This window comes from Myotis lucifugus, unplaced genomic scaffold (genome assembly GCF_000147115.1).
Source record: "Myotis lucifugus unplaced genomic scaffold, Myoluc2.0 scaffold_242, whole genome shotgun sequence".
NCBI classification, from domain to species: domain Eukaryota; kingdom Metazoa; phylum Chordata; class Mammalia; order Chiroptera; family Vespertilionidae; genus Myotis; species Myotis lucifugus.
Window position 1 is genome coordinate 837,526 of NW_005871290.1, and position 15,671 is coordinate 853,196.

At 36.8% G+C, this 15,671-nt stretch overlaps 1 protein-coding gene across 1 annotated transcript in view; it reads right to left on the bottom strand.

Annotated features, from left to right (window-relative positions):
- Positions 1 to 15,671, bottom strand: part of KLHL1 (kelch like family member 1) — a 357,641-nt gene that overhangs the window by 114,237 nt on the left and 227,733 nt on the right. The window contains exon 5 of the mRNA XM_006098589.3: positions 8,153 to 8,365. Within this exon, the coding sequence (XP_006098651.1) occupies positions 8,153 to 8,365 (213 nt within the window). The remainder of the gene's footprint in view (positions 1 to 8,152; positions 8,366 to 15,671) is intronic.

Here is a 15,671-nt window from a genome sequence, read left to right on the forward strand (position 1 = left end):
TCGAGGGTTCGTAAAAAACCGAGAATCCATTTGCAGCCCGCGTGGGGGGTGACTGCGTACCTCTGGTTTTGGTGCCTCCGTAGCTCCCACTCAGTCCCACTGCGCTTCTTTCTTTTCCTCCAGTTGTAGATCTCCCACTGGGCCAACTTCCCCATGGTTCTGAGTGGCGGTTGTTTACTTCATAGTTGATAGTTTCAGTCAAGGAAAATTTTATAGGTAACTAATATTGCTCATTTGTTCAGAAAAAATAACTAATTTTAATAAAATTAGGTTTTGTGGTTTAAATTATCTAGATTCCTACTTGAGATATAACCTGAAAAACTGAGCTTCTCAGCGTCTGTGTTATCAGTTCTGCTGTGGGTGTCATAATGACAGCTTATACTTCAACATGGGGAAAATGCCAAGACATGAGTCAAAAGATACATTTTTTTGCATGAAAGCTTATTATCAGTGGTGGGGGAAAAATTGATTGAGTTAGGCTTCCAAAATTTAATTTTACATGTATCAGTGAATTTTTTACTTAAAAATATTACCTAAAATAGTTTGCTTCAATTCTCAGAATTTCAATTTCTACCTGCAAAACATTATGGCAATTATGGCAAAACAAATTCTATGCTGATCTCAATTGACCTGATAATGAAGCTAACAGTGGGTAGGAAATGACTTCAAATTAACAAAGGTAAAAATATTAACACTGATATTTCATATATCATGAGAAAAGTAATGTATCCACTTAATAAATTATACTTGATGAAATCAATGACAGAATAGCAAAAGTTTGTTATAATAGCAAAATCTGTAATTGTTTTCATTAACTTAAAACTGATCATATAGAAAGTAAATTTCAATTCATCAGGAGTATTGAATGGAAAAGTTTGATGTATATGTGGGAAATAGTAAATTGGTATGTGTGCCATTTTCTTTGTAGTTACAGTATGAAACAGCACAGTACTCAGCACCAATAAGATTATTCTAGAAAAATTTTATTCGACCTTTCGGCAACATTTGGTATAGCTGATCACTCACTCTTCTGTGATGATTTATTCACTGAAATTCCAGAACATCAAGCAAGTTCCCTGGGTGTTTTATACTCTTTGAGTAGTTTCTCCATTTTGGTCACTAGCATCTTTTTTCTTTGAAATGTTTCAGTGACCCAGAACATCATTCTCAGTTTTTTTCCCTTACCTATAATCATTTCTTTGATGATACCATCTCATATCATGTCTTTAAATTATATCTAATGCAAACAACTTCCCAATTTATACGTATATCCTGGCCATACCTACACAACTCCTGAATGATGCATTTAATGCCTACTCAACATCTCCACTTAGAGGCCTCACAGAAATCTTAAAAAGTCAGTGTTCCATAGCATCCTTCCTCAGTGGGGTTCAGACCAAAAAATGTGGAATTTCTATGATTCATCTCTTTCTCATTTTCTCATCTAGCCAGCTCTACTTTAAAATATACCTAGAACACAGACATTTGTCACCATCTTCATTGCTACTACCTCATTACCCTCATCTGATCCCTTAAAAAAATATCTCACCTCTATATTCCTGTCACCTAGTAACTGATTTCTATTTTCTACTCTTGTTTCCCTCAAGATATTTTCAACATAGCAACTACAGAATGCATTTAATTGTGTACCTTAAATCAGACAGACCCTCCTATGCTCAAAACCCTGCAATGGCTTCTATTGCACACCAAGGAAATTCCAAAGTTCTCTCAGTGGTTTCCCAGATGTTCATGATTTGCATCCTCACCTTCCCTGAATTTTAACAACTCACTGTTTGTATCACTCTGCAGGCCACCTTACTGATCCTCAAAGAATAAGCAAAAATATTTTATAAAAACAGCAATGTGGGCACTGGATGCAGGAACAAATGCATTTTATCTATATACCCTCAAAATTACTTATAAAAATAAAAGAACAATTATGTAATTAGACCAATTAAATTCCCTCTACTAAGGCTTTAGCTTTGAGATTTTCCCAAAGCTTAAGAGTATTCTTAAGTCTAAGGATCCTATTTTAAGCCCTAGATTTCATCTTTATATACTCCACTCACTAAAATATTAAAGTAGCTTCAAGAGTTATTTCAAAATTTACTGAATCCTAAATGCAAATCACTGGAAAGGTTTAACGATACAAATAGCTTTTGCTTTATTATAAATGTTCTGCATTTTTTCTTATTCCTCTTACAAATATTGTATCTATTTTAATTTTATCATTCTTATATAAAGTAAGCATGAATAAAATATAAAATTATCTTTAATGTTTAATTGAGAAAAATAATTGTTTTTGCACTGTGTGACCTCTTGGTAAATGCTATGTAATATTTACAAAAGTGTTTATGATCTGTTTTAGTATTTAAATTCAGTTTTATTTTCTTCATAAAATGTACTTTGTTTTCTGATTCATTATGCTAGCAATGCAAGTGAAATGATTTTCTTGTAGCCAACTTATTTTAAATGACCACTGACAAGTATGACAGTGATTTTGATAAAATTATGTTTTATGAATATATCTAATGGAACAAAGAGATGAGAAATTATATCCTATTCAAGCTTGCCTTCCCATTGTCCATTCAATAAAAGATTTTTAGTAAAGTCTGAATCATATTCTGATACCTCTTTATAAGAGTGTTCCCACTGTTAGCTTCATAGCTTCCACTGTTTTAGAACTTCCTCTCATAGTCCAAGCAGATAAGACGTCAACAGAGAGTTAAAATAAATGAAGCTAAAATTCCTAAGACCTAGCATAAACTTTTAATTGGTTGATTTAGCAAATACTTACTGAGTACAGACTATGCTATGAGCTTTGTGCAAAAAAGGCCTTCAAGTCTGGTTTTCTGAAACATATCGTTATGAAGAAAGAGAAAAAAACAAACTACAACTAAGCAAAAAAACAAAAACAAAAACAAAAACAAAACAGTGGGTGACAGTGCTAAGAACAGGACACATTTAAGGTGAGACATATTTAATAAAAAAAATTTGGTTATGCTATGATGAGGGTGAACACCTTCTAGGTAGTGAAGCAGCAGAAAAGGAGAGTGGTGGGCCGTTCTACCCAGGAGGTAGGAGTGCATAACCACTGATATTGTTTAGAACTGCCAAGGTCTAGTAAAAATAAGAGCAGACTGACTTTTGTGGGGTTTTTTAAAATTATTGTCTTTAATTACCTATCATTTATACCTCCCTCATCATTACTTGCTCTTGAGAAAATAGTTCAACCAACTCCACTATCTTCTCTTGGCATGCCTATTTCTAGTCCCCAGAATCAGCTGGTACAGGATACTATAGAATAAATAAAACTAAATTGCTCAAGAAACAGAAAAAACGATGTGGCTGTAGGATCCTGAGAACTGGTAGAAAATGAGCTCAGATGAGTAGTCATGGGAGAGCTGAGGAAGGGCCTGTAGGACAGGGATATTAGATTTTGTCCTAAGTGTATACATCTTAAAAGTTTGGGAGAAATTGAACCATACTGGTTGCTAAATGGAAATCATTGTAGTGGTTAAGCATAAAAGAATAATAACTATTTAAATGGTGCAGAAGAAAGATGGCGGTGGTTTCTTTTAGGATGTGGCTGAAGACATGTTAAGTAGAAAGATTCCAGATATGGTTTGGAATACAGCCAAAGGACTTTCAAGGAAATGAATTTAACGTTAAAGGCAATAAAAAGTGGATAATTACAAATGATTCTAGGATTTCCACCTGAGCAACTAGACAGTTGGTAATGATATTTACTGAAGTGATAGGAAAGAATCTTGGGACTTTGAAATCTCCCATTTCGGAATGGGGAGTGTATATAGCTATTTAATATTCAATTGGAGATGTCATGTAGCTAATTGGGTATTTGAATCTATCTTTGAAGAAAAGTTTGAGGCTAGAGATATAAATTCAGAGTTGGTAATTGACTCCCATATAGTATTTCAAAGCACAGAAATAAATGTGAATCTCTATGCAGCAAAAACTGTGTCCTGGACATTGCAACATTACAGAGTAGAAATAATTAGCTATGACAATTGATTAAGAGTGGCCAGATCAATTGTGTCAAATGCTGCTGAGACGCCAAGTAAGACAAAAATAAGTGAGAAGGGGAAGATGACAGCATGGAGGATTTGGCTGACCTTTATCACGTCAAAGGACTGACTATAGCAGGTTGAAGAGAGAATGACGAATAAACAGATTTAATGACTACAAATAATAACTGTATATTTTGCTGGAAAAGAGAACAGATAATTGGAGCAGTTGCCACAAAGGAATACAAAGAATTTTGTTTTAAGATGCCTAAAAAAACACACATCTTTGTAAGTTAATTGGAATAATCCAACCTGAAATAAAATTGATAACGTAAATATGGACACTTGGTGTACTGCAGCAAAAATAAGACTTTCATATTAGATTTCAATTTCTCTACTCTCTTTGCTTCACTACAGAAAATAATGTATATGTATACATTTATACATGTGCATATAAAAGCCTGTTGACTTAAAACTTGTTGAAATAAATAGCTCGTGTTTTTTTTTTAATGTTGTAACCTGAACTGTGAACAACATAGAGAGTTAATAACTGTTACTACAAATAGTATTTAAGAAAATTTTTGTAAGATTTTAGAAGCATATATTACCTATAAATTTATGTTTTAAAGCCACTGTTTAAGTTTCTTTAGGGAAGAGTACAATTACTTCATAATTTTTAAAAACTCTTACAGTTGTTTTGTGAAGATTATCAATTTGATGATAGCCTGATATCATTCATTAATAAGGCAACAAGCAAACCAGGGAAAAGTCAGAACAAAAAAACAAAATAAAAAAGTAACAAAGACTGAAGATGGATTGTGTTAATGTTTGAGTAATTGGTTTTCCCTTATTAATTTGTAAGAGTTAAGAGGTGTCCATCAGCAGATGACTGGATAAAACAGCTATGGTACATTTACACAATAGAATACTACTTGGCTATAAAAAGGAAGAAAATTTTACCCTTTGTGACAGTATCAATGGACCTGGAGAACATTATGCTAACTGAAATAAGCCAGTCAGAGAAAGACAAATACCATACGATTTTACATATGTGGAATCTAATAAATAAAAGAAACTAACAAAATAGAGTCATACAGAACAGACTGACAATTGTCATAGAGGAGCGGGGTTGCAGAACTGGTTGAAATGGTGAAGGAATTAAGAGGGAAAAAAAAACAAAAAAACTCATAGACACAGACAGCTCACTTTGTTTATCACTGTTGTCAATTAAAATCCTCATTCTGTACCAAAATTTACATCTTCATTATATTGTTCTATACCAAATTACCATAATTTATATACTATAATAATATGTTAATTTGTCAATAATAAGAAATATCAGAGATTTTCTCTTGTGACCTTCAGAAATAACCAAACACACATAATGGGCCTAATAATAATAGATATGAAAATGCAGATTGTGAGAAATGGCTGAACTGAAATCTGCCTAAGTCGAGCTGGTCAGTTGCTTCGTGAGATAAGACTGTTACTGTATCTAAATTTATTCTTTGTCTCTAATCAATCTTTTAACATGTTTCCTTTGTTTTTGAATTCTCTGTCTTTATTTTAACATTTTTTTTTAACTGGAGAAAATATTCCATGCATTTGCTGAATAGAAACTCATAGCTGTAAATTTATTTATAGGTTATTTACTTTAATTTTACCCTGAAAGCATGTATTCTTTCTCTTTCTTCCTCTGTCTCTCTTATCGTAAACATTTCTAAATATTTGTCTTTCTTACTCTTGCCTCTGTCAGTTCTTATGTTTTGCTTAACAATATCATAAGCTACTCACAACTGGTCTTCCAAATATTGTTCTCTCACTCTCCTGAAAGTTATCTTTACCTCTATAAAAGTTCTGTTACAAAAACAAAAGCCCAATTCTTTTCTCGACTCCTTTAATACATCCTTTGCAAAATAAACCCTTACCTCACTAGAAAAATCCAGACTCTAACTCCTTTAAATAATGTTGGCATTTTAACATACAATATTGTGTTTTGTTATAACAATTAAATATTATACAATTATTAATAATTACATATTATAATATATAATATAATTACATGTATAATATAATTACACAAATAGAGTGTATACCAACAAATCACTTAAAGATTGTAAAAGACCTATATATTAAGTACTGTAAGATTTAAGGACAAAACCTTATTTAATGATTCCAGGATCAAGGCAAAAATGTTACTTGATTATCATAATGACTTTTCTTAAGGGCCTTAACATATTTTGCAACTTTGAAAGTTTGTGTAAAAATTTGAGAAATCTTAGATTCTATTAAACTCTCTTTTAACCCTGGTTGGACATTGCTGTAAATATGAAGCCAACCACGGAAATAAATACTGAACTCATTCGCCAGCAGTGGAAAAAGCACACATTGGTTTCATATACAGGGTGTGGCAAAAGGAGGTCTACAGTTGTTCAAATGGAAAATAATGCAATAACTGATAAATAAGAATAAAAAAATAAACTCTGTGTTTTGCATACTCACAACTGTAAACCCACTCTTCTCCCACCCTGTATAAATAGAGAAAAATCTGAGCTCTACAACTAGGTAGAAAGAGGCTATCATCCTGAGTCTCACTAACTTCATTTGTCAAATGGTAATAATAATATTCAATTCAGGAAGATATTATAGAAATTAAATGAGATAAACTATATGCTTTATGCTTTTGTAACTAATAAAATAAATGTATATGTTCATTCCTGTACCCCTGCTCTTCTTTCTTTTCCAGCTTTTAATGAGGATCTTCAGAACTGCTGTATTCAGGACATTTCTATGAGCTTCCAATTTAGAGAGCAAACAGGTGAACAACAGAAACTCACAGAAGAACTGTCTCTGTGCATGCTCCTATCTGGCTAGCCAGGTTTGCAGAAAAACTGCATTTTCCACTAGGTCTATGGCCCTTGAAAAACCTCGTTGGAACTGTTTTCCCCTCTGTACAACATAACTAAGATTAATACTACAGCTGTGTTTTTAAGATTAGAAATATTGTATGAAAAATACCTATAATGACATGCAATTCATGAATATTAATTATGGAAGAATAGCTCCGCCTATAACCAAGGACATTTTATGAAAATAAAATGTGTTTTACTCTTTCTCCTGTACATTTGTTGTTTGAAAGTATATATAAAGTTATGCTTGTAATACCCCTATTTGAGAGCTGAGGAATGAAGAATTGACTATTCAGTGATGGCGAACCTATGACATGCGTGTCAGAGGTGACACCGAACTCATTTTTTTGGTTGATTTTTCTTTGTTAAATGGCATTTAAATACATAAAATAAATGTCAAAAATATAAATCTTTGTTTTACTATGGTTGCAAATATCAAAAAATTTCTATATGTGACACGGTACCAGAGTTAAGTTAGGGTTTTTCAAAATGCTGACACGCCAAGCTCAAAAGGTTCGCCATCACTGGACTACATGCTATGTTTGTGTTTTTGGGAGTTATATAAGAGTTACCTTAAAAGCCTTTTATTCATTACACAAAAACGAAGTAATATTTTATTTTATAAAATAAATACATATATTTTTCCAAGTAAGACACAGCAGCTGAACCAGTAAGAATAAAAACTGCATATGTAATGTGTAGTCTTAGTACAAATAAGCCAGTAAGATGTTCATGTTGTTCTGATGTAATAGTTGAGATGAGATGGACAGGTAGGAGCATCTTCCATTTTGACAAAATATTGGGGGAAGAAGGTATAAAGGAAAGGCATTTCATGAAAAGATGAAGTCCTGGTTACATTCTTGGCCTCCTCTGGTGTGTGTCCTACTATTTAATAGAATTTTTGAGCACCAGTTTAACACCTAGCTTCTCACATTTCAACAGACACCAATTTTTACAGCATCTATGGGACTTAGACCTATGACCCATGGCCCATTATTCTTCCACCATCAATCTATTTTTAAAAAGTATTTGATTAAAACTAAAACCAAAAATGTGAATAAATAATGCTAAGGAGAGTCATAAAACTTAGTTTGGCAAATGTGCCTTCAAATGTGTCTTTAAAGTGATTTTTAACAGTTTAATGTTATTATTTTTCATGTTACTTTGAACATAAGATTTCTCAGTAAATTGTAGCTATTAAAGCAGCATCACACTTACCTGTGGTGGAAGCAGTGGCAGTCTTATAAAGGCGAGAAGCATACTCAAGTCATTGCATCTTCTCTGCATGTCATACTTCACCCACATCATTAATGCATGGAAGATGGTTTCTTCATCAGGAACATTTACATCATCACTGGCCAGGAGTTTATGGAGCTCCTCAGCTGGAAGCAGTAAAAACTCTTGATTTCTTATAACTTCCATTATGTTTTCCTGCAGAGAGAAAACAAGAAAACATCTTGGCATAAATTTGGTTTCACTTTTATTTAGCTAGCAAAGCATTTCAGAAAGAAATGAGAAAAGTAGTCAATAACTTTTGTTCTCATTATAACATAATCCTTGAGAATTAATCCTTCAGAAACTAGAAGCTGTTAAAATGAAAGCATTGTTATTGTAATTGAAGTGTAAATGTAACCAAGACAGCACAGATCTTGTAATAACAGGGGGATTATAATGTGGAGCTTTGTTATGCAGACAGAATGTACTAAGTGATTAAATGTTTAAGTTTCAAGTGGACTGCTATGTAAGATTCGGTGAATATGAAGAGTAGCATTTCAAAATTTTTAAAGCTTGACAGACAACTTATACATGGATCAGAAAGTGGGAATAAAACTAGAAAGAGAAGTAACACATACAATACATCACTATATTCAGAAGGGAATAAAACAGCACAGATAGTCCATAGAAGTCACAAAATCTCATACATTCCACCCTTTTAGTGTCTTTTGTACTTCCTTCTCATGACAATTTCTCTAGCTTAATTCAGATTCCTGTTAATTTTCTTCCAGATTACTGCAATCACCTTCTAATTACTGTGCTTGACTCTATTCTTAGCTTCTCTATCATATCCTCCACAATAATACTAAAATAATATTTCTAAAATATAAATTATCTCATGACATTCCTCTACAGTTTTTGTGTGGTTTGGTTTCATTTGTTCTCCTCTTGTCTTTGGTTCCAATCTCTTGGGTGGCCACACTGGTTCTTTATGATCTCACCTCTTCCTAATTCGAAGACATCATTTTGTACCTTATCTGCATTTCAGTCACACAAATTACTACTGTTTCCCTTTGCTATGCTGTTTGACATATCCTTCCTCACTCAATCTATTACTTAAAATTACTTTATCGGCTTTGTTTTCCTAGTTTCTTTCTTTTTTTAAGACTTAATTCAAAAGCTACCTAGTATCTAAGGGCTTCTTGAGCCCTCTGCTCACTCCCATTTGTCCTGACCACCCCATCCACGATATGCATGTATAGTGCGTGGTATTCATATCTCTAAGACAACAGTTAGCCAATCGTAGCCTCATTTTTGGTGCACTTGGGGGACTTAACACAAACATTGAGCTCCTTGAGAAAAAAACCCTGCAAAGATGAGCAGTACATAGTTATTGAATAGATGTATTTATCATTTTTGTGGAGGAAAAATAAAATAAAAATAAAATATAGTTTAGAACAGTGCAGTGGTTTTCAAACACTTTGTAAAAACTAGTTGTCAAAAAAACACTCTTACATTTAGCAGGGAGGCCTCTGTGGCTGAGATATGGATACAGATAGCGGAGGCCTGACTGGCCTTTTTTGTCCTCCCCTTCCCCTCTCCTCCTCCACTTGTCTCCTGAGATATCTCCAAGGAAGCTATAACTAAGGCTTCTCGGTTTAAAAGCCACATTTATTGTAAAAATCTCAATAGGGTGCTTATTTTGGAAAAAAAAACAACAAACAAACCTTGAAATGGAGGGACTAAATCTCTTCCCAAAAAGACATTGTGACTACTCCAAAACAGTAGAAGATTCGGCAAGTGCTCATTAATCTGTAGGTCAGGGCAGATTCAAACCTATTTTCTTAAGTGAGACCTGACCCACGCCATGAGTTTATCACTGGAATTGAATCCCAGGCTTGATGGGCCTTAGGTTTTCACAAGACAATGTCAACTTTTAATTTTTTTTCAGGTCATCTGTCATATTTATTTACATTTTATTGACATCACAGGTTAGCTGATTTCCTGGGAATTGTTTTGTCTCCTGTGTTTCCTCTGTGCCTAATACAGTGTTGTGTAAATTATAGATGCCTGATACCTATTTACTGAGTGAACCAAATAAGTGTTCTGAGATTTAAAGCCAAGTTTCTCTAAAGAGCTACAGTAAGGTAAAGATGTTTTTGAAGAATGTTTGATAGATGTTTTTGTCCACCTATTTTCCCAGTTATTTAAAAATCTATGCCTCTATGAAACTACACACAGAATTGTATAGCTAGACCATTAGTACCAGTACATAGTGAGGGATAGCATAAAAAAGCAGCTCTGTGAAACTTAGTGGTGTCTATCATAAAGATATTGTTCAAGGCATATTTCATTATATTTTACAGTGTCCTTTTTATGATGGCCCTTGGGAGAAATTTCTTTCAGGTTTTAGTAGCAGGAATAATTGCACTTCTCTTGAGTAAATTGGTTTGCTTTTATCATGGGTGTTGTAAATTATGAATTGATCAGATTTCTTTTTTTATTTGGCCTCCGGAAAACTGAGAGTCCAACTGGGATGTATCTGATAGGAAGGCTATAGCCTTTTATAGTTTGATTTCTTTTTCAGACAGCTCTGATAATGGTTTTGTTTTATATCACTACAGCAGATTTTCTTTTTCTTTTATTCTTATATCTAGCTTAAAGAGATTTCTATAATTTTGTACCTTTGTGAGTCACACTAAATCTTCTAAGAACAAGTAATGTTTGTAAAAACTTCTAGGAGTAAACTGGAAATGAGGAGCTACAAGCAGACATTATTGGATCTCACACTTGCCCATATATTATGTTGTTTATCATTTTTATTTTTTTAGTTCCAGAGTTCTCTTTATTTTTTCCATCAAGTCTTCTTTTAATGAAAACATGTCTAATATTTTTCTTTCTTTCTTTTATTGTTTTTATTTATTTATTTACTTATTTTTTACAATCTAGCTCTGGAAATTGTTTCAGTTTGATCACGTTTTAGTCAGTAAAGAAGAAAAAATATCAATGCACACTGATTTCCACTGCTGGAGCACCTTCTCTAGCTCTATGTTTTCTGAGAACAAATAATGAGAAGCATCAAAACTTGTTGGCTTGTTTACCTTTTGTGGAGAGTGGCTATAGCGTTTGGACAGGTTCAAGCCTCAGACTAATGAGGGAGCACGGTCCTCTCATGGCAAAGCCACGTGCAGGCCCCAGTTTGGAGGGCAAAGCTCTCCCAGCACAATTATAGTCAAAGGCTATGGTTGTAAGCTTGGCCTTATGGTCCGAACCTGTGGTTCCAGGTGGTCGAGTGATGTAGGCTGTGGGAAGTGCAGCAGCAAGTGCTGCCAAAACAAAGCTTGATAGAGTTCTCAGGTGCATGTAATTAAGTAGCTTCAAAACTCGCAAGAACATTATAAACAACTTGACCACCCCCTTACTCTGCCTCATGGGATCTGACTATAAAATAAAGACTCAACTTGCAGGCTGTGGCACTGTCTCTCCATCGGAGAACAGTGTCCCACCTGACCCCAGTTGTATTCTCTTGTCTGTCTTCTTTAATCCTTCTCTGTCCCTCCTCAGGTTCACCCCTGGCAGTGCTGGACATGGTTCATCTTTTGTGAAATACCTTTATTTTAAATCGATTCAATTATTCATTCCACATAGATTGGTAGAACTCTTAATGTGTGACCCTATATAATAAAAGCATAGTATGCAAATTGTCCCCTTGACCCGGAGTTGTCTGAGAGTTCGACCAGGGGGCGGGGCTGGCCGGGGAAAGGGAGGGAATACCCAGCTGGCAGCCGGCAGCTGCTAGGAACCCTACCAGTGTGTGAATTTTGTGCATTGAGCCTCTAGTCCTGAATAATTATAGTGAGTAGAAAAAAATGAATTAGCATCAAAAATCTTACTACACATGTGATATCTATATAACATGCAGTGCCTAGAAAATGATTGTCATCAATTCTGTAAAGAACAGTTTTTCAAATGGACTTAGAATATTAGGTAGGCATATAAATTAGAAAGTGGGAAATATAAAGATATGTATTCTGACTAGGGGAACCATATAAACAAGGGAGAATAGCAGATAATATAGTATAAAGTGTCATATTGGGTGTGTCAACTTGACTGAGAATGAGCACAAAAATAGTGGAAAATAACATTGAAAGGGTAATTTAGATCATATAATAGCATAAATTTATTTTCAACTTTTACAGTCTCCCCACTAAATTGGAATATGTGTATACATACATCTTTTAAATATAAATGGAAATATTATCAAGAGAGATTTTGGCACCAAATTTAACTTGCCACTACACAAGGCACAGTAATCTTTATTAATAGCATAAATAAAGACTAAATTCTGCATTTGTTTTTCCACTACATATTATAAAATAATTTTTCTAACTATATAACTTATAGTTTTGTTTTATTCTAAATAGACATAATTTTCTTATTTTTGTTTATTTTCTGAATTTGACTTAAACGATTATTAATTGTTTGAATAAGTCTGAATTGACTTAAACAAATAATAATCTAATCTATTAATAATCTATTAATTTCCTCTGTATTAATTCTATTACACATAGCAATCATTTTTATTTTTTAAAATGTTTTTATTGATTTTAGAGAAAGAGGAAGAGAGAGGGAGAGAGAGAGAAGCATCAATGTGAGAGAATCATTGATTGGCAGCTTTCTGCATGTGCCCTGTTCCCTACTGGGGATCAAGCTTGCAACCTGGGCATGTGCCCTAACCAGGAATCAAACCAGCCACCTTCTGGTGCATGGGACAATGCTCAACCAACTGTGCCACACTGGCTATGGTATAATTCATTTGAAATTCCATTAGAAATTCACTATTCTAGATTATTTTAAAAGTTAGCTAACAATTAATGGTAACATCAGGCCAGCATATGTAAATCCCATTAATTACCATGGTTTAGTTATTGGTTATGTTTAACATATGGATATTAAACTTTTGTAAAATATTGTATTAATGTTCAAATAACTTTAAACATAAACTTTAATATTGTTTGCTTCATTAACAGCTACTACCAAAGCAACACTCTATACACTATGATGGTTAACTGAAAGAAATCTCTCTGCCATGAAAGTCTACTGAGCTAAAATCTACTGTCTCACCATCTTGCCCATTGTGACCAGTGATCAGTTAGAGGAGCCTCACAATCACTGTCCTAAGGATTATGATGAAAAGGCTAATCTTTCCCAGACCACCACAGAATCTCTGGTTTCATTTGAAATCCACAGAGGTCATGATATTTATTTAATTGTTCATTTAAAAGGTTATTGGTTAGAAAGAGCAATTCTTAGGAGGAGCATCCTTTCAAAAAAAGAGCCCCAGCTGGTTTGGCTCATTGGATAGAGCATCGGCATGCGGACTGAAGGGTCCCAGGTTCAATTCTGGTCAAGGGCACATGCCTGGTTTGCGGGCTCGATCCCCAGTGTGGGACATGCAGGAGGCAGCCAATCAATGATTCTCTCTCATCATTGATGTTTCTATCTCTCTCTCCCTTTCCCTACCTCTCTAAAATAAATAAATAAATATTTTTTAAAAAGAAAAACTGAAAGGCAAGTCAGAGAATTTGCCACATTCTCTAGTTGAGGCTTACATATGAAACATAAAGTTTTAGTCTAAAGTCATCCTATCTAATAATAGAGAAACATGGTAATTAGCTGTACCTCCGCTACCCTTCCGATTGGCTCATCAGGGCGATATGCAAATTAACTGCCAACCAAGATGGCGGCCGGGAGCCAGGCAGCTTGAAGCTAACAGGAGGCTTGCTTGCTTCAGTGATGGAGGAAGCCAACGTTCCCCAGCTGCGGCTGCCTGCCTCTGAGCTTGCAGTTTGAAACATTGTTACAAATATAGAAGCTAAACAAAACCCCAGAATCCTGCTTTCAGCCAGCCGGGATCTCAGAGCTGGAGTTGAAACAGTGTTTCCATTATAGAACCCAAACAAACCAGATACCTGCTTTCAGCAGCCAAGGCCTCAGAGCTGGAGCCAAGCCTCAGAGCTAAAGCTGACCCAGAATAAAAAAAAAAAGAAAAAAAGGAGGGGTTGGGAGCTTCAGTCACCTGCCAGCCTGAAAATGGCCCTCAGCCCCTCACCCAGATTGGCCAGGAACCCCAGTGGGGACCCCCACCCTGAAGGGGGTGTGACCAGTTGCAAACAGCCATCATCCTCTCATCCAGGCTGGCCAGGCACCCCAGTGGGGACCCCCACCCTGATCCAGGACACCCTTCAGGGCAAACCAGCCAGCCCCCACCAGTGCACCAGGCCTCTATCCTATATAGTAAAAGGGTAATATGCCTCCCAGCACCGGGATCAGCGGAGCAGCAAGGCCTCCCAGCACCGGGATCAGCGGAGTCGCGAGGCCTCCCGGCACCGGGATCAGCTTGACAGGGGGCAGCGACCCAAACCCCTGATCGCCCTGCGGCTCTGTGTGTGACAGGGGGCGGGGCCACAACCTCCCTATCAGCCCTGCTCTGTTCGTGACAGGGAAAGGCCGCCCCAACCCCCTGATCAGCCCTGCTCTGTGCCTGATAGGGGGGAGCTCACCAACCCCCTGATCGCCCTGCAGCTCTGTGTGTGACAGGGTGTGGTGCCCCAACCCACCCCACAGGCCCTGCTATGTGTGTGACGGGGTAGAGCCATAACCTCACCATCGGCCCTGCCCTGAGTGTGACAGTTGCGGCGCCTCAACCCCCTGATCGGCCCTGCTCTGTTGGTGATAGAGAGTGGTGCCCCAGCCCCCTGATCCACCCTGCTCTGTGTGTGACAGGGGGCGGTGCCCCAACTCCCCTATCGGCCCTGCTCTGTGCGTGACAGGGTGCAGCGCCCCAAACCCCTGATTGGCCCTGCTCTCTGTGTGACAGGGGGGAGCTCCCCAACCCCCTGATGGGCCCTGCTCTGTGTGTGACAGGGGGGAGCTCTTCTACCCCCTGATCGACCCTGCTCTGTGTGTGACAGGGTATGGAGCCCCAACCCCCCTGATGGGCCCTGCTCTGTGCGTGACAGGGGGTGGCGCCACAACCTCCCCATTGACCCTGCCTTGAGTGTGACAGAGGGTGGTGCCCCAACCCCCCAATCGGCTCTACCCTTAGCATGACTAGGGGTGGCATCGCAACCTCCTGATCCGCCCTGCTCTGTGCATGACAGGGGGCGGCGCCCAACTCCCCAATTGGCCCTGCTCTGAGCCCGACCAGGGGCTGCACCTAGGGATTGGGACTGCCCTCTGTCACCTGGGAGCAGGCCTAAGTCAGCAGGTCGTTATCTCCCGAGGGGTCCCAGACTGTGAGAGGGCACAGGCCGGGCTGAGGGACCCCTCCCTCCCCCCAAGTGCACAAATTTTTGTGCACTGGGCCTCTAGTAGAATTATAAAATTATAATTCCTTAAGCATACTTTGCAAGAAAAGTTTTTAGAGTTTCTGATGGATGCATGATTCTACTGTCCTCAGGAGCAAGATTAAAACATGCATCTCTTAATTTCTAAAGCAGTGTCTTTTTCATTTCATCAT